This window comes from Impatiens glandulifera, unplaced genomic scaffold, assembly GCF_907164915.1.
Source record: "Impatiens glandulifera unplaced genomic scaffold, dImpGla2.1, whole genome shotgun sequence".
Lineage (NCBI taxonomy): Eukaryota > Viridiplantae > Streptophyta > Magnoliopsida > Ericales > Balsaminaceae > Impatiens > Impatiens glandulifera.
In genome coordinates, this window is record NW_025919133.1 from 69,929 (window position 1) to 94,219 (window position 24,291).

The 24,291-nt window shown below is 29.1% G+C and overlaps 2 protein-coding genes across 2 annotated transcripts; both read left to right on the top strand.

The window, feature by feature from the left end:
• The first annotated feature begins 7,280 nt into the window (after window positions 1–7,280).
• Window positions 7,281–8,961, top strand: LOC124917501 (heterogeneous nuclear ribonucleoprotein 1-like). Its single transcript, XM_047457913.1, has 3 exons — window positions 7,281–7,527; window positions 7,635–7,860; window positions 7,933–8,961. The coding sequence occupies exons 2-3, from the start codon at window positions 7,639–7,641 to the stop codon at window positions 8,935–8,937; spliced, it is 1,227 nt and encodes a 408-aa protein (XP_047313869.1). The 5' UTR covers window positions 7,281–7,527; window positions 7,635–7,638; the 3' UTR covers window positions 8,938–8,961.
• A 13,332-nt stretch (window positions 8,962–22,293) lies between these two features.
• LOC124917495 (heterogeneous nuclear ribonucleoprotein 1-like) lies at window positions 22,294–23,910 on the top strand. Its single transcript, XM_047457908.1, has 3 exons — window positions 22,294–22,566; window positions 22,674–22,899; window positions 22,972–23,910. The coding sequence occupies exons 2-3, from the start codon at window positions 22,678–22,680 to the stop codon at window positions 23,908–23,910; spliced, it is 1,161 nt and encodes a 386-aa protein (XP_047313864.1). The 5' UTR covers window positions 22,294–22,566; window positions 22,674–22,677.
• Window positions 23,911–24,291: the final 381 nt, after the last annotated feature.

Genomic DNA, 24,291 nt, shown 5'->3' on the forward strand with positions numbered 1-24,291 from the left:
CCATTTCCCTTTATCCTACAAAAGAAATAAAATTAAAACAAACAATTAAAAAAAGCAATTGTATTATTATTAATTATTCCTATTTCTAAGGAACAATTATAATTATAATAAAATACTAAATAACTTAATCAAATTGCAAAATCTAATCTAACTAATCTAACAAACTAATCTAATTAAAAGAAAACAAAATACACCTAACTAACGAAATTTTATAAAAAACGCTAATATATATTTTGTAAATAATTTTTTTATTTTTTATTTTTTATAAATACCCAAGGTAATTAATTAAATAAAACCTTGAATATTTTAAGTATAATAACTTCTCTAAGTGTTGTAACATAGACAAATTACTACCTTAACTTTATTTAGGAATCCAAAATCAATTATTTTCAAGAACTCAATTGTTCTAAAAATAATCGTCTTTAATATAAATCATGCAATGAGTCCGTAAATGAATTCGAAAAAATTTTATAAACTCAGATTTATGAAAAGCATAAACTATAAAATTAGGTGTGAAAAATGAGTGTCTACACACGTATTAGACGTGTGTTTGATTAGACGTGAGCATCTTTTTGCTCATGACGTAAAAACGTCTAACGTCTATTAGACGTGTCCGTCTAATCGCGTAGGTATTACACCTCAACATATAGACTTAGATGTATAGATTATGAGTAAAAATACGTCTAAGTACATATTGTTTCTTTTAAACACCCTTGTCTAGTTAGACCGATTAAGGATATTCGTCTAGACAGTATCTTTACTTCCAAAGTAATTTTTCCTCTCATTATGAATATGGACATTTGAAATTTAATAAACAATTTTTATGGTCCAAAGACCAAAAACATTTTTAACAAATAGAAACATTTATTCTTCCAGAATGGCAAATGCCATTGTCGATCTTCCAAGCTGTGTACTCAGAGGAGTACTCTTCTAGCTTCCTTCCTGCTATCCTCCTGCATCACCTACAAAATAAACTATTTACACATTTTGGTACCCATACTTAATTGGGTCCTCGATCAATTAGTCCCTTAGGAATCCATATTTGAGTTATTCTAATGGATTTCCCATTTTGTGTTGTGATTAATGCATAAGATTTTGACTTAGCAGATGACTTCCTGCTAGCCACTGATCCTTTGACTTTTGAAGAAGATTTTCTTTTAAAACTCCTTGACTTAAAGTCAGGTTTCAAATTACCAGACTTATTAGCTTTTTCTAGCTTATTCTTAAGCCAACTAACAGTCGGTGGTACATAAATTATTTCATTTTTGAGAGCAACTTCTTCATGAATAGGATCAGATTCAATGTCAGTCATACTTCCTTTGACAAAACTTATCGGCTTAAGTTTGTCATTTGGTTTTGACTTTTTGCATGACAGATTAGGATCATTGCTGTTATATCCCAAACCGGATCTAGATCTAGCAGGTTTCAACATGCTGATTTGATATTTGACAGCATCACCAGATCTTGTTCATGCATTAACAACATAGTTAAGCCTTTTGTTTTCAGATGAAAGAGTTTGAATCTGTTCCTTGAGTATCTCATTCTCAGATGAGATCTCTTCAATCTTCTTTTCAAAATCATTTGACTCTTCCTCTTTAGACAGATTTGGTTTATTTAAATTTGATGAAGATTTAGTTTCATTTAGAGATTCTGCTAGATTTCTGTACTCGATGACCATGTCATCTAGTGCAGCTACCAGTTGTTCCCTTGAAAACCTTTCGGAAGAGAAATCAAATACCTCAGTCTCCTGAGTTCCTTCCTCATCTTCTCTGGCCATGAAGCACGCCACGTCTTCTTCATCACTTTCACTAGATGAGAAGTACGAACCACGGCTGCTTCCTCTGTTCTTTCCGTCACCAGCCATAAGAGCCTTCAGCTCTTTTCCATCATCCTTGGCATCTTCACGCTTTGGCTTCCGGCATTCCGATGCATAATGACCTTTAATACCACAGTTAAAACAAGTAACATTAGCTTTATATTTTCTATTATCATTAGAATTTGAAGAGTTTGAGTTAGAGTTGCTCTTCTTCATGAAGTCGCCAAACTTCTTCACAAAGAGAGACATGACATCGCTGCTCAGCTGTTGAGCTGCCATCTTCACGTCCAGAGCGGTTGGTGGCTCTTCAGCGGTCACCAGCGCCTTGACAATAATAATGGACGAGGGTTGATCTTCTTCCATCCTACAGTTCAGCTCGAACTCATAGGCTTTCAGGTCAGCAAAGAGATCAAAGAGAGAGATCTTGTTAAGATCTTTGGATTCTCTCATCGCCATAGTCTTTATGTCCCATTCTCTTGGAAGAGCACGCATAACCTTGATAGCAAGCTCCCGGTTGCTATAGGTCTTGCCTAGGATGGACAAAGAGGAGACGATCTTGCTGAATCTGGTGTCGAAATCGTTCATTGTTTCACCAGGACAACCATGATCTTGTTTTCTTTGGTTTGCTCGTTGCCCTCACACAGTTGAGTAAGTCTGTCCCAGACCTCTTTGGCAGTGTCACATTCGTTGATGTAGTTGAACATACTATCATCGAGGGACCTGTACAGAACATCAAGAGCCATGTTGTTGAGGTTATTATGCCTCTTTTCATCAGCGGTCTAGTCAGCCTTTTCCTTATCAATCTTGATAGGACCTTCTGTGACAACGCTCCACATATTATCATGAAGAGAAGAGAGATGAGCACAAACTCTTTTCTTCCAAACAATGTAGTTTTCACGAGAAAATGTTAGAATGGTTGTAGCACTGACATCTTTTGGTATGTTCGACATATTTCAAGAAAGGCTTGAGAATAGAAGCCTGGCTCTGATACCAATTGATAGGATCGGCTTTATCGATAGAGACGAGGTCTGGCTAAGGATGAAGGTTTATGAAAAACTGTTTGAAAGAAATCATGTTAGGGATTTAATTTGCTTTCTATTCTACGCAAACTTGTGTAAACACTTGAAACGGATTCAAGGCGGAATTGTTTACTTGGGTTTGAAACACGAGATGAAATATGAAAAGATGACAGAAAAGAAGAACACATCAGTTTGTTTATGGATGTTCGGAGCAAACTCTTCTACGTCACCCCTTCTTCCAACCACCGGAAGGATTCTCTATAAGATGATTAGAATCAAATACAGTTTACACACACACTTAGCTCACTATTGAACATAACACTTTCTATTCAATTATAAAATGAAGAATATCACTCAGCTAAAGGTGTTTTGATTCTAGCTTTCTCTCTCGATTCACACACAGTACAATTAGAAAGAAGCTTCACAGAATAAGTTTAGTAAGCAAGATGATTGAGTAGTTTCTCTCTCTGTAATCAGATTGCTTGTTCGTGAGACTTGTTAAGGCAGATTGTCCGTTGTCCTTGAGATTTGTTAAATACAGAGCAGGAGCTAACGGTCGAATCTTCAAGAATGATACGTGACACTCTTTCATTGGAAAGCCTCCATTGTACACAGCAGGATTTTGACCCTTCCACTTTTAAGGCAGATTGTCCGTTTGTCTAGCTTTAATTTTGACCCTTCCACTTTTAAAATTTTAATGAAATAATTTTAATCGTTTAAAAAAAAAGTTAATATTGAGCTCTAAAGTCAAGAATTTAACACAAACAAATTCATAAACCCATCTAAAATACTATATTACTAAAAAAACATCAATAAAAATTACATTAAAATTTCAATAAATATTATTGACATAACGATATGCATCATCACGTGAACTATAAACATAAAATTAAATATTACCTTTAAAATCTAACATTTTTAAAAACTAAAAATGGTTAAGAACTAAATTTAGTTTAAAAAAAAAGTTAAGAAGAATAATTATCACATTTGCATCGACAATTCTTTTTTAATAAATTCATAATATAATTCAAGTTAGATAATAATAACAAGAATAATAATTTCGAGTCTTATTTTATATTTGAGATGAACTTGACAACATATTAGACTTAATTAAATATCTTGTAAAATATAAACACTTTATAATAAAAAAAATAGTTTTATATCTTGTAAATAGAGTATTTAAAAATTTCATATATTAATTAATATTATATTATAATTATATTTTGATTTGATTTTCAAAAATTTATTTCCTTATAAGATTTATATAAAATATACTTTTTATTTTATAATTATTATTTCGATATATTTCGATATACCAAAAATTTAAAAAGCTCGTATATTTATCATACCCATCATTTCCGTATCTATACCACACCTTACATTTTGTTGTATACCCAACAAAATGATATATTATGGTATTTATTATATACATACAATATTGATAATTTTTCGACCTCAACCATTATTTTATAGTTTTTATATTGATACATTACTTTCACTCTTCTATATAGTTGCTTATTTAAAAATAGTAGTGTAAAATTTGTTTATTATAAATATTTATAAATATATTACAATGATTATAATTAATAAATTTTAAAAATACATAATTAAATTTATAATTTAATAATATAAAATTAAAAAAAAAATTGGTTATTTTTTTAATATAAAAATCAAATCATTTAATAATAAAATATTTAAAAGAGTACGGTAAAACTTAAAACATAACTTAACAATTATTTTATAATTTTATATTGCTATTTAACTTTTCATTTAATATTTTAAAAAATGAAGAGTGTACAAATTTTGTAATATATATTTAAAATGATTAATAATTTATAAATTTTAAAAATACATACTTAAATTTTTTATTTAATAATAAAAAATTGAAATGAAAAACCCTAGTTATTTTTTAATATTAAATATTAAATCATTTTATAATAAAAAAGAGTACCATTATTTTATTTGACTTAAAAGTTCAAATAATAACAATATCATTATTTTATAGATTTATATTGCCATCACTTTATTAGTCTACTATCAAAGAAAAAAAGATTAAAGAGAATAATTTTTTTATTTTTTTTACAAAAGTTATTCACTTTCTTATTTTATCACCTAAATTCTCTCCCCTAATCATTTTTTAAAATTATTTATTAATTAATAAACCATAAAATTATATATATATAAAAAAATTTATAATATTATTATTTATTGTACAATAAAATATTAGAATATCAAATCGTCTATCAATCTTTTTTTTAAGAATATCAATTATTTTTCATGGTTAAAAAACTTTCACTCCTCTTATCATTTCTTTAAAAATATTAATGTACAAATATTTTAAATATTTATTATATTTATAAATATATATTTAAAATAATTTATTAATTTATAATTAAAAAAAAATAATATTTAAAAATTATATATATATTCATTATATAATATCTACATTATAAATTAATAAATATTTTTTAAATTATATAATTTATACACAATTTATTTTAAATTATATGTTTTAAATTTTAAAAAAATACATAACTAAATTTATTATTAAATAATAAAAAAAATGATTAATTTTTTAATTAAATCATTTAATAATAAAAAACTAAAAAATATCTTATAGCTCAATAAAAAATATTAAATAATCTAATAATACCATTATATAGTTTTACATAAAATATATATTAAATAATCTAATAATACCATTATATAGTTTTACATAGTTTTCCATTCTTTTATAATTATTTATTTATAAATATATATTTTAAATGTTTATTATTTATAATTTTTAATATCACATAACTAAATTTATAATTTAACAATAAAAAATAAAAAACATAATAAAAATCAAATCATTTAATAATAAAAAAAAGTAAAGTAAAAAACCGTTATTTTATTACGCGTCAAAATATAAAATAATTTTATAATACCGTAATTTTATAGTTTTATAGTTTGATAGTGTTACCTAACTTTTTCTACTATTATCATTACTTATAAAATAATATTTTTATAAATAGGAATATATAAATTTTGTAAATATTTATAAATATATATTTAAAATGATTAATAATTTATAATTTTTTTAAATAATTAAATAAATTTATTATTTAATAAAAAAAAATTAAAAAAAAAAAATATTTTTTAATATAGAATATCAAATCATTTAATAATAAAAAACTGAAAATAATGCACTATTTGTAGTGCGCGATAAAAATTATAATATTAACTAATTTAATAATACCGTTATTTTATAGTTTTATAGTACCTAACTTTCCCTCTCCTATCATTTCTTATTTATAAATATTAATATACAAATTTTATAAATAATTATAAATATATATTTAAAATGATTAATATTTTAAAAATATATAATTTAATTTATTATTTAATAATAAAAAATCAAAAAATTTCTGTAATTATATTTTATAATTTAGAACATTAAATCATTTAAGAATAAAAAACTGAATTGCGCGGCAAAAAATTTAAATATAAAATTAAATTTTAATAGAATAATATCGTTATTTTATATCACGCACAAATGTTTCACACTCTTATCATTACTAATACTGGCTAATACTTGATTTAAAATAAAGTAAAACATTATTTTATTACGCGGCAAAATATAAAATAATTTTATAATACCGTTATTTTATAGTTTTATAGTGCTACCTAACTTTTTCTAATATTATCATTACTTATATAATAATATTTTTATAAATATGAATGTATAAATTTTGTAAATATTTATAAATTTATATTTAGAATGATTAATAATTTATAATTTTTTAAAATAATTAAATAAATTTATTATTTAATAATAAAAAAATAAAAAATAATTATTTTTTAATATAGAATATCAAATCATTTAATAATAAAAAACTAAAAATAATGCACTATTTGTATTTGTAGTGCGGGTAAAAATTATGATACTAACTAATTTAATAATACCGTTATTTTATAGTTTTATAGTACCTAACATTCCCTCTCCTATTATTACTCATTTAAAACTATTAATATACAAATTTTATAAATAATTATAAATATATATTTAAAATGATTAATATTTAAAAAATATAATTATTAATAAAAAATCAAAAAAAAATATTGTAATTATATTTTATATTTAGAACATTAAATCATTTAATAATAAAAAATTGAATTGCGCGGCAAAAATTTAAATATAAAATTATATTATAATAAAAGAATATCGTTATTTTATATCGCACAAATCTTTAGTTCTCCTATCATTTCTAATAGTTTATCATTACTAATACTTAATTTAAATATAAATTTAAGGAATTTCATTACTTAATAATTTAAATTTGATATTTTTATTTGCCTTCTTTAAGTTTTTCAAAACAGTCATTAAGCAAATTAGCGAGATAAAGTGGCTATACTCAAAGTGAGTAGAAGGATGAACATGGGGCTCGGTTCTTTACTCTTCCTTCTCTTAGATCTTACATTATATTACAACACTTGTCACCTCAATTTTCTTCAATCCGATTGTTTAACTTCGAATGCATCAATAGCTTCACCATCTTAGCTTCAATCTATCCGATCTTAGTTCATTTCATTAGCAGTTCTGTTACTCAGATCTTCCTGCTGCCTGAATTCCCCGTGGATTAATTGCGGAACGGCCTCGTACTGATATTCGATAGATTTCATCTTGTGGGTTTCTCCAATCTATAGAGCAAGGTAAGATCTTGTTTGGTTTCTTCTGCATATACAATTTTTCTATTCATTTTACGCGTTTAATGGGTCTGAATGATGCGTGCTATGAACAATGTTCTTCTGTTGAGTAGGAAAATGCAATCGGATCTTGGTAAGCTATTCATTGGTGGGATTTCTTGGGATACTGATGAAGAACGACTGAAGGAGTACTTTAGTGGTTTTGGAGAGGTATCGGAGGCAGTAATATTGAAGGATCGGATTACAGGAAGGGCTCGTGGCTTTGGTTTTGTTGTCTTCACCGATCCAGCTGTTGCAGAAAAAGTCATCCAAGAGAGGCACAACATTGATGGAAGAATGGTAAGTGGAATCCATTTAAATTTCATGAATCAAATAGGATTTAGTTCAAATTCATATGGTTTTATCAATCAGGTGGAGGCTAAAAAGGCAGTTCCAAGGGATGATCATAACACAATTTTTAGAAACAATAGCATCATGCATGGCTCTCCTGGTGCAGGGCAGACAAAAAAGGTATTTGTTGGCGGTTTATCATCCTCTGTAACAGAAACTGGCTTCAAGAACTATTTCGAGCAATTTGGAACCGTAAGTGATGCTGTAGTGATGTATGATCACAATACACAGCGCCCTAGAGGATTTGGATTCATAACTTTTGATTCTGAGGAATCAGTAGACAAAGTTTTGATGATGAAACCTTTTCATGTGCTGAATGGGAAGATGATTGAGATCAAAAGGGCTGTCCCTAAGGAATTATCTCACGGTTCTAGCCGAAGCCCTGTGAGTTTGAGTGGGATTAGTAAAATTCTTAATCAAGGTTATGGTGTGAAGATGGATATTGGTAGGTTCAGCAGCCCGTTAGGCTCAAGTTACAGAATGGGTTTGAATTTTGAACCAAGTTTCGAAGGAAACACTAGCTTCAATAGCTATGGTAGAGGAATCAGTCCTTTTTATATTGGAAACTCGAATCGGTTTGCCAATGCCATTGGCTACGAAGGAGGAAATGGTGGAAACTCTTCTTTTTTTAGCTCGGGATCCCAAAGTTTGTTGGGTAATTGGGGTATCTCTCCTTTGTCAAACCAAGATGGTGATAATCTAGGTTATGGGATCAATGATAACGGTTATGGGCTTTATGGACTAGGAGGAGAAGGAGGGTCTAGGCGTAGTAGCTTCTCGGCAGGTGGCCATTTCACATCAAGTGGAGGTTATGATGGGTCGGGTTATGGAGATCCTACTCGGCGTTCAACGATCCATCTTGAAAGGGATGATGGACCGGGTTCGTTTGATTTTATGAGGGGTGGTAATGGAGGATTGGATGTTCCAACCAAAAGTCCAATTGGCTATTATGGTGGTTATAATGTTGCTAAGAGACAGAATAATAGAGGTAAAGATGGTTTTTCTATGATTATAGTGAAACATTAACAGAATTTATAAGATTAAGATAGAAATCTAATGCTATAGTTACTAATTAAAGATTTTAGATGAATGAGGCCATCTGACTGAAAAAAACAAACTTTTGTTGTTACATGGTTTTTAGTTTGGATAGATTTGGTTCAAATTCTCATACCTTGAAAGTGTTTGTTTCAGATTGCAGATTTCCCATTATCTTATAGCCCATTTCATGTGATATAAGTAAATTGAATTATAATAGGCAATGCACAAGTTTCATTGTTTTATGAAAAACTGAATTATTCAGATCAAATAATTACAATGCACAAGTTTATGATTAAAACTTCTGAGATCGTGCGAATATTGGTTGTACTTTTCACTCTAAATGATGTCATCTTTGCGTTGTTGCAATTTTAATGGAGTCTTCGAACCAAGAGCAATTCGATGTATTTTATTCCATTTAGTTTCGCCTTTTTAAGGAGCTTTTTAACTAATCTCTTTGATTGTGTCTTGCGCCTCTCTAGGAAGAATCGCCATCAACAAGGTATGGCATTCAGGGTCTTGACCTGGAAAGAAAGTTTGATTGCTAATAATAACGGGATCACTAGCTCGAACTAGAGGTTTTTGCTTCTTGTTCACGAACTTTTTTTCAACGCCCATACCTTAGTCTAGTCACTAGTTCATTCACACCTTTCGTCTGCTAACCTAACCTAAGGCCAAAGCTATAGAAATTTTCCGGTCTTCGTGCTCCATACTCATAGCGAAATGGTGCGATGTTCTTTTTAAGTCTTAGATTTTTCTTCCTCGACTCAAAAATCTTTTTTTTCAGATTCTTTAAAAGCTTGCGTTCTGAATGTACTACTACTTAGGAAAGATTAGGAGTTGTGTAAAAACCTTCATATTGTAAAGGGGAGCAAATCCTCTTGTTGCTCCCTCTTTCTATTGATAGTGAGTTGGAATCTTGGCCTCGGGATATTCGAGTTCTTTTATAAAACCTTATATAAACGTAATTTATAAAGGGTTATTTTATATCTTTAATTTAAGTAATTGAGTTCCCTTTCTTATATCTCCTATGTAAGGCGAATGCAAGACCTTTGCATTTGGTCTTTGATAACGAGTCTCTTATTTTATTTTAAGGTCTGAGTTAAGAAATGATTGCTTTTAATATAAGATTTTAAAGTCTGTCTCGGTCCCTCGGTGATCGGAAAAGTAACTCGAGTATGAGTAAGAAACACAATACCTTTAGCTCTGGCAAGTGAAATTGCAACCAAAGTGAGCCATGGAGCCGAGTGACGTGCCATCACTACTAATTGAGTGTCAGCACTACGCTATGCTATCAGTAGTTAGGGAGTCAGCTCCTTTCAAAGCTCTTTGAGCCCTTACTCTATAAGGGCGCTTTTGTTTTCTTGCCGCTAGTGCGCTTTACCAATATATCAAGGGCTTTTCTCGTTTGTTTAGTTCCAGTTTTTGGCCTTATCTTGTAGGTTACGACGACGTTTAGTTGGCGGTAGAGACAGACTCGACATTCAGGCATGTCGCTTGACGATGTGGTACATAATGGGTTTAGTACGCCCTGCCAAAATGACTCCGAAATAAGAAAAAAGGTGTGTGCTGCACTCACGAAGGATTGCCAGTGATATATTGGAGGGAGGTGGGGATGACGTCAAGTCGCATGGCCCTTATGGGCTGGGCCAAACATGTGCTACAATGGAAATTACAATTAGAATCAAGGTTGTAAGGCAGAGCGAATCCGTAAAGATTGTCTTAGTTCAGATTGTTCTTTGTAACTCAGGAACACTCACACCGTCCTTGTAAAATGTGACACCATAAGGGTAAAAAAACAAGAAATTCAGGACAAACCATGTACTAAAGTAAATAATGATTAAAGTCGAATCTCTTGTGCTCGTTTTTAAACAATCGACCGCATAAGCATATGAAGCTTAACTTCATATTCTAATATGTTGAGGCTTCCTCTTCCCTAAGCTTGAATAGAAAGAAAGTTAAAGCTCCCTAAGTACATGGAAGAGAGAGAGAAAGAGAGAAAAAAGCCTTGGAAATCAGACGTCGGAATCACCATATATCAAAGGAAGTGCAATCGGCACAAGCGACACATCACGATCGGCAAAGAGGAACGATCGGCACGGGAAACACAATATTTTCTTGCAATCGTAAGCGACACATCACGATCGGCACGGGAAACACAATATTTTCTTGCGATCGTAAGTCATCAAATTGGCGTCGAAATCACCATTAATCAAAAGAAGCGCGATCGGTAGAGGCGGCACGACATGTCGGCACGGGCGACACGATAGGTGCAAGAGGCACATCAAGATTGGCAAGGGAGACACGATATTGTCTTTCACTGTAAGTCAATAATTAAGTGTCGGTAGTCTAGGGTTTCTTGTGTAGTTGTAAGTACCGTTAGAATTTTCTCTCGTTTGCAGTTTATCTGTGATCATATCTTAATGTTTGTACAATTACTATGTTCTATTACTCTGTTTCTACCATTATGGGGAAGGGGAAGAAAAAAAGTAATAAATCTAAACAAATCAGGGAGTTTGTCCTGGAAGGAATTAAGGAAGCGGCAATTAAAGAAATTGAAAGAGTTACTGAAAAAGTCAGTAAAAAACAACAATAATTAACCAAAATTGATGGATTTAAATGATATTATCAATGATAAAACAAAACCACGATGATTATTACAAATTAATGGTTTATGCTATTATTATGAATAATATCTAATATCTTCCCAATCAATGAGTTAGTTTGGGAAATAATCTATTTTTTATTAAGTTAATCTCAAATTTATTTATTATTATTGGTTTTTATAAGTATACCAATGTCAATCTAAATTTTTTTAATTAAGGCAATTTTTTGTTTATCAATGTTATAGCGATTGGTGTAGTTTTAATCGCTAATATGCTTAAGGAATGGCGATTCGTTACTTATCCAACCGCTACTAATAAAATCATAGCGATTGGTTCATTTTCCAATCGCTACTAACTCTTCAAAAACGCGACAAAAGAAGGCGCCATTTTTTCGCGGTTTATTACAAGGTTTATAGTGATTGGTTTTGTAACCAATCGCCGTTATGTCTAGGTAGCAGCGCTTGGTCTAAGGACCAATCACCATTATCAAAGTAGTAGCGATTGGATTTACGTCCAATTTCCACTACTTTGATAATGGCGATTGGTCTTTAAACCAGACCAATCGCTATTTTTGCTCGCTAATTGGTCTTTTTTTTACTAGTGGCATGATAACAACACAAGTAAACAATCTTCTCCAACTACTGTTGGGAAAATCCTGTAAAAAATAATGCAGGAAAATAGTGTTGTATTATGGAGCATATACTTATAATAAATTCTACAATAGTTAAATAGAGTTTATTGAGTTTGTATTAGGGTTTGGGCTTGGGTCTGACCAAGAGTTATTTATATTTTATTACTTGAATGTTTACCATATAAATATGTTATTATTATGGATTTACATTATCTAGACATTATTCTATAGAGATAAAATGTGAGACAAAAACTCTTTATTTCTTCTTCTTCTTCATAGTGAAATCTGGTATCTACGAAGTGAACATAGCTCATTTGAGTGAACCACTATAAATCTATGTCTTTTATGTTCTTTTTTTCTTGTATTTTTACAAATCGTTTCAAGCAAGTTAGATTTGGGGATCCAAATCCTAACAACTATCATCAGAGCTGCTAGACTAGATCAGAGCATCGGAAACGATGGTAAACGAGAACAGTATATGACACGGGATTTGAAGACTTGATTGAACAGATTATGCCTTCTAGAGGATGTAAATTGAGGACTATCTCAATGGAATGAAGCTTCATGTTCCTTTGTGTGAGAAACTAGAGAAGAGGAATGAAGCTAAATGGAAACTCCTTAATAGACATGTATTGGGAGTTGCCCGATTGACAATAACCAAGACAGTTGCTCACAATATAGCAAAGGAGAAGACCACCATGAGTTTGATGAAAGCTCCTCTCGGATATGTATGAGAAACCATCTACTAACAACAAAGTATATTTAATGAAAATTCTCTTTTACTTAACAATTATTGATAGTATTTCTGTCACTACTTATTTGAAAGAATTTAATACAATTGTGAATCAATTGCTATTTATTGAGATTGATTTTGAGGACAAAGTTAGTGCCATGATTTCGTTACTATCTCTACCAAATAGCTGAGAATCTATGAGGACATCAATTAGTAACTATGTTAGAACTTCTAAATTGAAATTTATTGAAGTTAGAGATCGAATTCTTGCTGAAGCAGTTCATAAAATTGATTTTGGTGAAACGTTCAAAGGTTCTGTTCTAAATGTTGAAAAAAGGGGAAAGATAATGATAGAAGTTTCAACCGAGGCAAGAACAGATCTCTATAGAGGAATATAAGGAGTCATTCTAAGTCTGGGTGAACATTTTATTGCTAGAATTGTGGTAAGCATGATCACTTGAAGAGAAACTGCAAAGCACCGAAGAGAAACGATGATGATAAAAACGATGTATCCAACGCAATTACATAAATATCACTGATGCGTTGTTTATGTTTGTTGGTAGCCCGATAGATTAATGAGTTTTGGACTCTGGAGCGTCTTTCCACACCAGTGTCTACAAACAATTAATGAAGAATTATGCGGTTGAAAAATGTGGGAAAACTTATCTCGTAGATGGTGAGTTTTAGGTTATTGTTAACATGGGGAACATCAAATTGAAGATGACAAACAATTATATTTGGAGAAATAATAAGGTGAGACAAATTTAATGTAGAATCTGATTTCTGTTACACAACTTGATGAAGAATGTCACAATTTCAGTTGTGGCAATGATGTGTGAAAGGTGACTAAATGAGCAATAGTTGTTTCTCGAGGTTACAAAACTGGAACGTTATATACGACTTTAACTTGTAGAGAAACAATTAATGTTTTAGTTGATGACTCGAAGAATAGTGAGCTATGGCATTGCAAGTTGGGCCATATGAGCGAACACAAAATGAAAATTCTTTTGAAGAACGGAAAAATTCCAGAACTGAAGTCTGTTGAACATCAGTTATGTGAAAACTGCATTCTTAGAAAACTCAAACGAGTGAGTTTCTTAAAAATTGGGAAATAGCTTAAGAAAGAAAGACTAAAGTTGGTACACACTAATGTGTGAGGACCTGCACCTTTTTCATTTATTTGCGGATCATACTACTGCATGAATTTTATAGATGATTCAACAAGGAAAGTATGGATTTACTTTATGAAGCACAAGTCTGGAGTATTTGTTATTTTCAAAAACTGTAAGGCTTTAGTTGAAAATGAAGGTGAAATGCTTGAGATCTAACAATGGAGGCGAGTACATCAGTTTAGATTTCACAAAGTATTGTGATGGGAATGGGATCAGTATGTTGAAGATTGTTCCTCAAACGCCTCAAGAGAATGAAGTAGCTGAACGGATAAATCGAACATTGAACAAGCGTGCTAAAAGCATGAGATTACTTGATGGGCTATCTAAAACCTTCTAGGTAGAAGCTATAAACACTACTACCTATTTGATAAACAAAGGACCCTCTGTTCCTCTTGAATTCATAATTCCTGAAGAAGCCTAAAGAAATAAAAAGTAAACCTTTCTTATTTGAAAGTGTTTGGTTATTTATCATATGTTCAAATTAATGAATGTGATAGGATCAAGCTTGTTCCAAATTATAATCATTGGTTATGGTGATATCGAGCTTGGTTATCATTTCTATGATAATCATAATCGGAAGATCATTCGTAGCGATAAACATTATTTTCAATGAACATGTTTTCTACAAAAATTGTGTTGTGAAGACATTAGATGGTGATTTCAAATTGGAAGAGACTATCACGGTCGATTTAAAAGATTTTTCTATTGAATATATATACTGATTTTCGAAGAAGACCAATGTGTTGTTGAAGATGAAATAATTGAGAACGTGACCCAATGGAAATCAACATACATCGGTTATACAGTTGAGAAGATCCTTAGGAAATCGAAAACCAATCGAGAGGTGGTCCCCATCTCTAAAATATATCTTGTTGATAGAGGAGAACCTGAATGCTATGAAGAAGCAATACAATCTAATTATTCATTTAAGGGGAGTCAACGATGAAAGATGAGATGAAATCTTTGACGTCGAATGAGACTTGGGAGCTCACTCAGCTACCAAAGGGAAAGAAAGCGCTTCGCAACAAATGGATCTTCAGGATTAATGAAGAACATGATAAAACCATGAGGTATAAGACAAAGTTGGTTTTCAAAGGATTTCAACAGAAAGAAGGTATTAACTACAATGAGATCTTCTCTCCAATGGTCAATTGATGACAATTAAAGCTATTTTATGCTTGATTGTGAAAGAAGACCTCCATCTTCAATAAATGGATGTCAAAAATGCTTTTCTTCATGGTGATTTGGATGAAGAGATTTACATACAACAAACACAATGCATTGACATCAAAGAAAAAGATGAGATTGTGTGTGAGTATCTAAAGAGTTTGTATGGTTTGAAATAGACTCCAAAACAATGGTACAAGAAGTTCGATAGCTTAATGAAAAATAACAAATTTTTTGAGGTGTGAAGCTGATCATTGCTGCTATATTAAGAGGTTTGATGAATCGTATATTATTTTGCTCCTATACATTGATGACATGTTGATTGTTAGAGCAAACTTGTATGAGATTAACAAACTAAAGAAAAAGTTGTCTGAAAAGTTTCCAATGAATAATTTGGGTGATGCAAAACAAATCATTGGTATTAGAATTTTTTTTAAGGATAAAAAAGCTCTCAAGCTTTTACAAGAAGAATATGTGAAGAAAGTTCTTAGTAAATTCAACTTGTATGATGCAAAACCAGTTATCACTCCATTAGCTAGTCACTTTAGATTATCTAAAGATCAGTCTCGCCTTCAATAGAGGAGGAGAAAAATTACATGACCACCGTTTTGTATGCCTCTGTCATTGGTTGTATTATGTATGCGATGGTTTACACAAGACTAGACATAGCACATTCAGTGGGAGTTGTTAACAGATTCATGAGCAACCTGGGTAGAAAACATTAAGAAATAGTAATGTGGATACTACAATACTTAAGAGGAAGTATGAGTTTCACTTTGTGTTTTTGAAAATCTAATATGGGTTTGAAAGGATATGTTGATGCTGACAATGGTGGTGATATTGATAGTAGGAATAGCACAACATGGTACATTTATACTCTAAGAGGTATTGCAATCAGTTGGGTTTCAAAATTGAAAAAAAATTATTTCTCCTTTTACTTGCGAGGCAGAGTATGTTGTTGTGACAGAGGTTGCTAAAGAGATGATATGGTTGCAACCCTTTTTGCAATAATTGGGTCAAGACTATGATGGAAGTGTGTTATGATGCGACAACTAGAGTGCCATTCACTTGGCAAAGAATTATGTTTATCATGGCATGACGAAGCATATACAAGTTCATTATCATTTCATTCGATCATCTTTAGAAGATTGAGTGTTAGCTCTTGAGAAAATTCTCGGGTGTGAGAATTCAGCTAATATGCTGACGAAAACTGTGACAAACGAGAAACTAAAGTTGTGTGCAACTTCAGTTGGTATTCTTCGTTAAGACACTGGTTGGAAGGCGTTACCTATTGAAAGATGATAAAGATAGTCTCCAAGTGAGAGATTTTGAGTTATGAAGCTTACACTTATAATAAACTCTACAATAGTTAATTAGAGTTTATTGAGTTTGTATTTGGGTTTGGGCCTGACCAAGAGTTATTTATGTTTTATTACCTGAATGTTTACCATATAAATATGTTATTATTAAGAGTTTATATTGAGTAACTATAATTTTAGAGAAATAAAGTATGAAGCAAAAACTATGTATTTCCTATTCTTCTTCATAGTGGAATATGATGGCGTCTGAAGTGGACGTAACTTATTTGAGTGAACCACTATAAATTTGTGTCTTCTTATGGTTTTTTTACAGATTTTTTTAAGTAGGTAAGATTTGGGGGATCCAAATTCAAACAAACAGGGGATAATGAAGGAGTTTGGAAGATACGATATAATGAAAGAGTTAATTTGTTTGGGCTCAAGAATATGATTACAAAACTCCTTATGCATGCCAAAAATGGAGAAATTGTCATTAATATGGAGAAAGCACGTCATATTACAATTCAACTCAACACCTACTATCTTTAAGACTGGAATTTGATAAAAAAAGAATATGAAGAAAATTTTCAAAGGACAGTTGCTGCAATGAAGGAGCTAATGAAAACTAATGAAGTCTAGAAGAACAACAAAAAAGGCAGAAGATCATGACTATAAAGGGAAAATCTAATTGAGAAATATACAAACAAAAGTGAAAGTATTGAATTCTCCATTTCATTTTAAATTGTCTACTAAAGTATAGGAAAACTGTATAAAGAAATAGAAAAATGTAGTTGTGGAAAACTACATAGGAAAAATAGAGTTTCCTTCCTAAATACTAAAGAGGCATTATTGATGCAATGTGAATGAAAAGGGCTGGAGAAGATGTCAACAAATGTCTATAATATATATTTCTTTAAATTCAAGAAGGGAACTAATCTGTAGGAAATTCTAGGAAATGGGCATACATATATATGATCCAATTGCATGAAGCTGGAAAAATGGTCTGAAGACTTGAACTTATTGAGTAAGTTAAAGGAAACTACACATATATGGTTCAAGCTCTAGAATATACCTGTAAATATGTACAATTTTGAAGCCAATACATGGACCTAATTAGTGAAGGAGGAAAGAATATATCATTTACTAGAATTAACATTGAGGTACATCCTAGAAGTACACTACCAAAAAGTATGAAAATAGTAGACAAAAAAATGAAAACCTACTGTCATGGAAATCACTTATGAGTGGAGGCAATACAAATTATCTTTCTGTAATCCCTTCCAATATGCAAGCCCCTAATGTGATTTGGCTAAGGAAGAAGATTAGAAAATTCATAAATGTCAGAAAGTAAATATGCAAGAAAATGAAATAGAGGTTCCTATAATCAAAAAGAAAAATATGGTTAAAGAACATGAAACAGAAGATAAAGAAAATTATGTACAAGAAAAAAAGCAGTACGAAGAAGGAGGTGAAACCTCAACCTAATCATGTTGAAGAGATAGTTGAGGAATCGCATTGAAATCAAGTTGAAGTGGTTGTTGATGAAAATAAAGAGGAAAATACTCAGACTAATCAATAGTAAGAAGATAATTCTAAGGTTGATACAGAGGAATTCAAAGTTGCTAAAGATTTTAAAGCTGAAGCTGAAGGAAATGAAGACAATGATTTAGAAATTCAAGTTGAGAACAACAAGGTGTAGAGTCCAAAAATTCTTAAGAATAATTATTTCTATCAAATAATAACGAGTTCATATAAATAAAGAAATCAAAATGAGAATAAATAGTATTCATCAATCTCTTCAGTTCATCCCCCTTTCATTGAAAGAGGAAAGGGAAGGGGAAGAGGAAGACAACTTGTTAAAACAACAGGTTGATATGAAAATAAAAATCTTAATTGGGATAATTATGATTTGATACAGTTTATAATCTTTATTTTTTTTTGTATGTTTGATTGCTACTAATTAGATTCTTTAAGATCGTTTGATTATCATTATTTAATCATAGCTAAGGTTGTCTAGCTTTGATTCTTGACACTTCCACTTTTAAGATTTTAATGAAATAATTTTAACCGTTTTTTTAAAAAAAAAAGTTCATATTCAGTTCTTAATTCAAGAATTTAACACAAACAAATTCATAAACCCATCTAAAATACTATATTACTAAAAAAAACATCAATAAACATTACATTAAAATTTCAATAAATATTATTGACATAACGATATGCATTATCATGTGAACTATAAACATAAAATTAAATATTACCTTTAAAATCTAACATTTTTAAAAACTAAAAATTGTTAAGAACTAAATTTAGTTAAAAAAAAGTTAAGAAGAATAATTATTGCATTTGCATCGACAATTTTTTTTAATAAATTCATAATATAGTTCAAGTTAGATAATAATAACAAGAATAATAGTTTCGAGTCTTATTTTATATTTGAGATTAACTTGACAACATATTAGACTCAATTAAATATCTTGTAAAATATAAACACTTTATAGTAAAAAAAATAGTTTTATATCTTGTAAATATAGTATTTAGAAATTTCATATATTGATTAATATTATATTATAATTATATTTTGATTTAATTTTCAAAAATGATGTTATTTCCTTCTAAGATTTATATGATTTATACTTTTTATTTTATGAATATTATTTCGGTATATTTTGATATACCAAAAATTTTAAAAACTCATACATTTATCGTACCAATCATTCCGTATACCACGCCTTACATTTTGTTGTATACCCCAAAAATTGATATATTATGGTATGTATTATATACATAAAATATTGATAATTTTTCAACCTCAACCATTATTTTATAGTTTTTATATTGATACATTACTTTCACTCTTCTATAGTTGCTTATTTAAAAATGAGAAATGATTAGGTGAGGGAATTTGGTAAGGGAATTTGGTAAGGGAATTTGGTGAGGAAATGACTTGGCATAATCTTATTCGCTGAAAAAATCAAATAATTTCTCTTTTTTTCTCTTTCCTCCCATTTTTACATTTTCTAACCAATGAAGGTGATGCCAAGTCATTCCCTCACCAAATTCCCTCTCTCTATCACTCCTCTTTAAAAATAGTAGTTTACAATTTGTTTATTATAAATATTTATAAATATATTAAAATGATTATCATTTATAACTTTTAAAAATACATAATTTAATAATATAAAATTAAAAAGAAAAAAGTGGTTCTTTATTTAATATAAAAATCAAATCATTTAATAATATAATACTTAAAAGAGTAGGTAAAACTTAAAATATGACTTGAAAATTATTTTTTTAATTTTATATCGCTACTTAACTTTTCATTTAATATTTTAAAAAATTAAGAGTGTATAAATTTTGTAAATATATATTTAAAATGATTAATAATTTATAAATTTTAAAAATACATAATTAAATTTATTATTTAATAATAAAAAATTAAAATGAAAAAACCTAGTTATTTTTTAATATTAAATATTAAATCATTTTATAATAAAAAAGAGAGTATCGTTATTTTATTTTGTTTAAAAGTTCAAATAATAACAATATCATTATTTTATAGATTTATATTGCCATCACTTTATTAGTCTGCTATCAACGAAAAAATAAATTTGTACAAAAATGAAAATACAAAGGAACGATTCAAGAGAAATTTCTTAATTTTTGTTTATAAAGTCATTTACTTTCTTATTCTATCACCTAAATTATTTTCCTAATCATTTCTTTTAAAAATATTTGTATATAAATTTTATAAACTATAATAAATATATATTTAAAATTATTTATTAATTAATAAACCATAAAATTATATATATATATATATATATATATATACATATATATATAAATCTATTATATTATTATTTATTGTACAATAAAAAGTTAGAATATCAAATCGTCTATAAATATTTTTTTTTTTAAAGAATATCAATTATTTTTCTTGCTTAAAAAATTTTCACTCCTCTTATCATTTATTTAAAAATATTCATTATATTTATAAATATATATTTAAAATAATTTATTAATTTTAAAAAAAATAATATTTAAAAACTATATAAAATCATTTAATAATAAAAAACTAAAAAAAGAGTACCATATCTTGCGGCGATAAAAAACATTAAATAATCTAATAATACCCTTATATAGTTTTATAGTTTTACATAGTTTTCCATCCTTTTATAATTATTTATTTATAAATATATATTTTAAATGTTTATTATTTATAATTTTTAATAACACATAATTAAATTTATAATTTAACAATAAAAAAAACATAAAAAACATTGATTAAATTTTTAATATTAAAATCAATCATTTAATAATAAAAAAAATAAAGTACCTTATTTTATTACGCGGCAAAATATAAAATAAATTTATAAATTTATATATAGAATGATTAATAATTTATAATTTTTTAAAATAATTAAATAAATTTATTATTTAATAATAAAAAAATAAAAATAAATAAATAAATAATTATTTTTTAATATAGAATATCAAATTATTTAATAATAAAAAACTGAAAATAATACACTATTTTATAGTGTAAGGTAAAAATTATAATATTAACTAATTTAATAATACTGTTATTTTATAGTACCTAATTTTCCCTCTTCTATCCTTACTCATTTAAAAATATTAATATATAAATTTTATAAATAATTATAAATATATATTTAAAATTATTAATATTTTAAAAAATATAATTTAATTTATTATTTATTAATAAAAAAACAAAAAAAATATTGTAATTATATTTTATAATTTAAAATATTAAATCATTTAATAATAAAAAACTGAATTGAGCGGCAAAAAATTTAAATATAAAATTATATTATAATAAAAGAATATCGATATAAAGTTATTTTATATCGCACAAATCTTTCATTCTCCTGTCGTTACTAATAATTTATCATTAATAATACTTATTTAAATATAAATTTAAGGAATTTATTACTTAATAATTTAAATTTTATAATACCGTTATTTTATAGTTTTATAGTGTTACTTAACTTTTTCTACTATTATTATTACTTATATAATAATATTTTTATAAATATGATTATATAAATTTTGTAAATATTTATAAATTTATATTTAGAATGATTAATAATTTATAATTTTTAAAATAATTAAATAAATTTATTATTTAATAATAATAAAATAAAAAAAATAATTATTTTTTAATATAGAATATCAAATCATTTAATAATAAAAAACTAAAAATAATGCATTATTTGTAGTGCGCGGTAAAAATTATAATATTAACTAATTTAATAATACCGTTATTTTATAGTACCTAACTTTCCCTCTCCTATCATTACTCATTTAAAAATATTAATATAGAAATTTTATAAACAATTATAAATATATATTTAAAATGATTAATATTTAAAAAAAATAATTTAATAAAAAAAAAACATTGTAATTATATTTTATATTTAGAACATTAAATCATTTAATAATAAAAAACTGAATTGCGCGGCAAAAATTTAAATATAAAATTATATTATAATAAAAAAATATCGTTATTTTATACCGCACAAATCTTTCGTTCTCCTGTCATTACTAATAGTTTATCATTACTAATACTTGATTTAAATATAAATTTAAGGAATTTCATTACTTAATAATTTAAATTTGATATTTTTATTTGCCTTCTTTAAGTTTTTCAAAACAGTCATTAAGCAAATTAGCGAGATAAAGCGGCTATACTCAAAGTGAGTAGAAGGATGAACATGGGCCTCGGTTCTTTACTCTTCCTTCTCTTAGATCTTACATTATATTACAACACTTGTCACCTCAATTTTCTTCAATCCGATTGTTTAACTTCGAATGCATCAATAGCTTCACCATCTTAGCTTCAATCTATCCGATCTTAGTTCATTTCATTAGCAGTTCTGTTACTCAGATCTTCCTGCTGCCTGAATTCCCCGTGGATTAATTGCGGAACGGCCTCGTACTGATATTCGATAGATTTCATCTTGTGGGTTTCTCCAATCTATAGAGCAAGGTAAGATCTTGTTTGGTTTCTTCTGCATATACAATTTTTCTATTCATTTTACGCGTTTAATGGGTCTGAATGATTCGTGCTATGAACAATGTTCTTCTGTTGAGTAGGAAAATGCAATCGGATCTTGGTAAGCTATTCATTGGTGGGATTTCTTGGGATACTGATGAAGAACGACTAAAGGAGTACTTTAGTGGTTTTGGAGAGGTATCGGAGGCAGTAATATTGAAGGATCGGATTACAGGAAGGGCTCGTGGCTTTGGTTTTGTTGTCTTCACCGATCCAGCTGTTGCAGAAAAAGTCATCCAAGAGAGGCACAACATTGATGGAAGAATGGTAAGTGGAATCCATTTAAATTTCATGAATCAAATAGGATTTAGTTCAAATTCATATGGTTTTATCAATCAGGTGGAGGCTAAAAAGGCAGTTCCAAGGGATGATCATAACACAATGATTAGAAACAATAGCATCATGCATGGCTCTCCTGGTGCAGGGCAGACAAAAAAGGTATTTGTTGGCGGTTTATCATCCTCTGTAACAGAAACTGGCTTCAAGAACTATTTCGAGCAATTTGGAACCGTAAGTGATGCTGTAGTGATGTATGATCACAATACACAGCGCCCTAGAGGATTTGGATTCATAACTTTTGATTCTGAGGAATCAGTAGACAAAGTTTTGATGATGAAACCTTTTCATGTGCTGTATGGGAAGATGATTGAGATCAAAAGGGCTGTCCCTAAGGAATTATCTCACGGTTCTAGCCGAAGTCCTGTGAGTTTGAGTGGGATTAGTAAAATTCTTAATCAAGGTTATGGTGTGAAGATGGATATTGGTAGGTTCAGCAGCCCGTTAGGCTCAAGTTACAGAATGGGTTTGAATTTTGAATCAAGTTTCCAAGGAAACACTAGCTTCAATAGCTATGGTAGAGGAATCAGTCCTTTTTATATTGGAAACTCGAATCGGGTTGCCAATTCCATTGGCTACGAAGGAGGAAATGGTGGAAACTCTTCTTTTTTTAGCTCGGGATCACAAAGTTTGTTGGGTAATTGGGGTATCTCTCCTTTGTCAAACCAAGATGGTGATAATCTAGATTATGGGATCAATGATAACGGTTATGGGCTTTATGGACTAGGAGGAGGAGGAGGGTCTAGGCGTAGTAGCTTCTCGGCAGGTGGCCATTTCACATCAAGTGGAGGTTATGATGGGTCGGGTTATGGAGATCCTACTCGGCGTTCAACGATCCATCTTGAAAGGGATGATGGACCGGGTTCGTTTGATTTTATGAGGGGTGGTAATGGAGGATTGGATGTTTCAACCAAAAGTCCAATTGGCTATTATGGTTGCTAAGAGACAGATTAATAGAGGTAAAGATGGTTTTTCTATGATTATAGTGAAACATTAACACAATTTATAAGATTAAGATAGAAATCTAATGCTATAGTTACTAATTAAAGATTTTAGATGAATGAGGCCATCTGACTGAAAAAAACAAACTTTTGTTGTTACATGGTTTTTAGTTTTGGATAGATTTGGTTCAAATTCTCATACCTTGAAAGTGTTTGTTTCAGATTGCAGATTTCCCATTATCTTATAGCCCATTTCATGTGATATAAGTAAATTGAATTTTAATAGGCAATTCACAAGTTTCATTGTTTTTTGAAAAACTGAATTATTCAGATCAAATAATTACAATGCACAAGTTTATGATTAAAACTTCTGAGATCGTGC

Bases quoted from the DNA above. Each gene is read 5' to 3' on its own strand.
- LOC124917495 (XM_047457908.1), top strand. From the start codon at position 22,678: ATGCAATCGGATCTTGGTAAGCTATTCATTGGTGGGATTTCTTGGGAT. The intron at 22,900-22,971 runs GTAAGTGGAATC...TTTATCAATCAG, and splicing joins ACAACATTGATGGAAGAATG to GTGGAGGCTAAAAAGGCAGT.
- LOC124917501 (XM_047457913.1), top strand. From the start codon at position 7,639: ATGCAATCGGATCTTGGTAAGCTATTCATTGGTGGGATTTCTTGGGAT. The intron at 7,861-7,932 runs GTAAGTGGAATC...TTTATCAATCAG, and splicing joins ACAACATTGATGGAAGAATG to GTGGAGGCTAAAAAGGCAGT.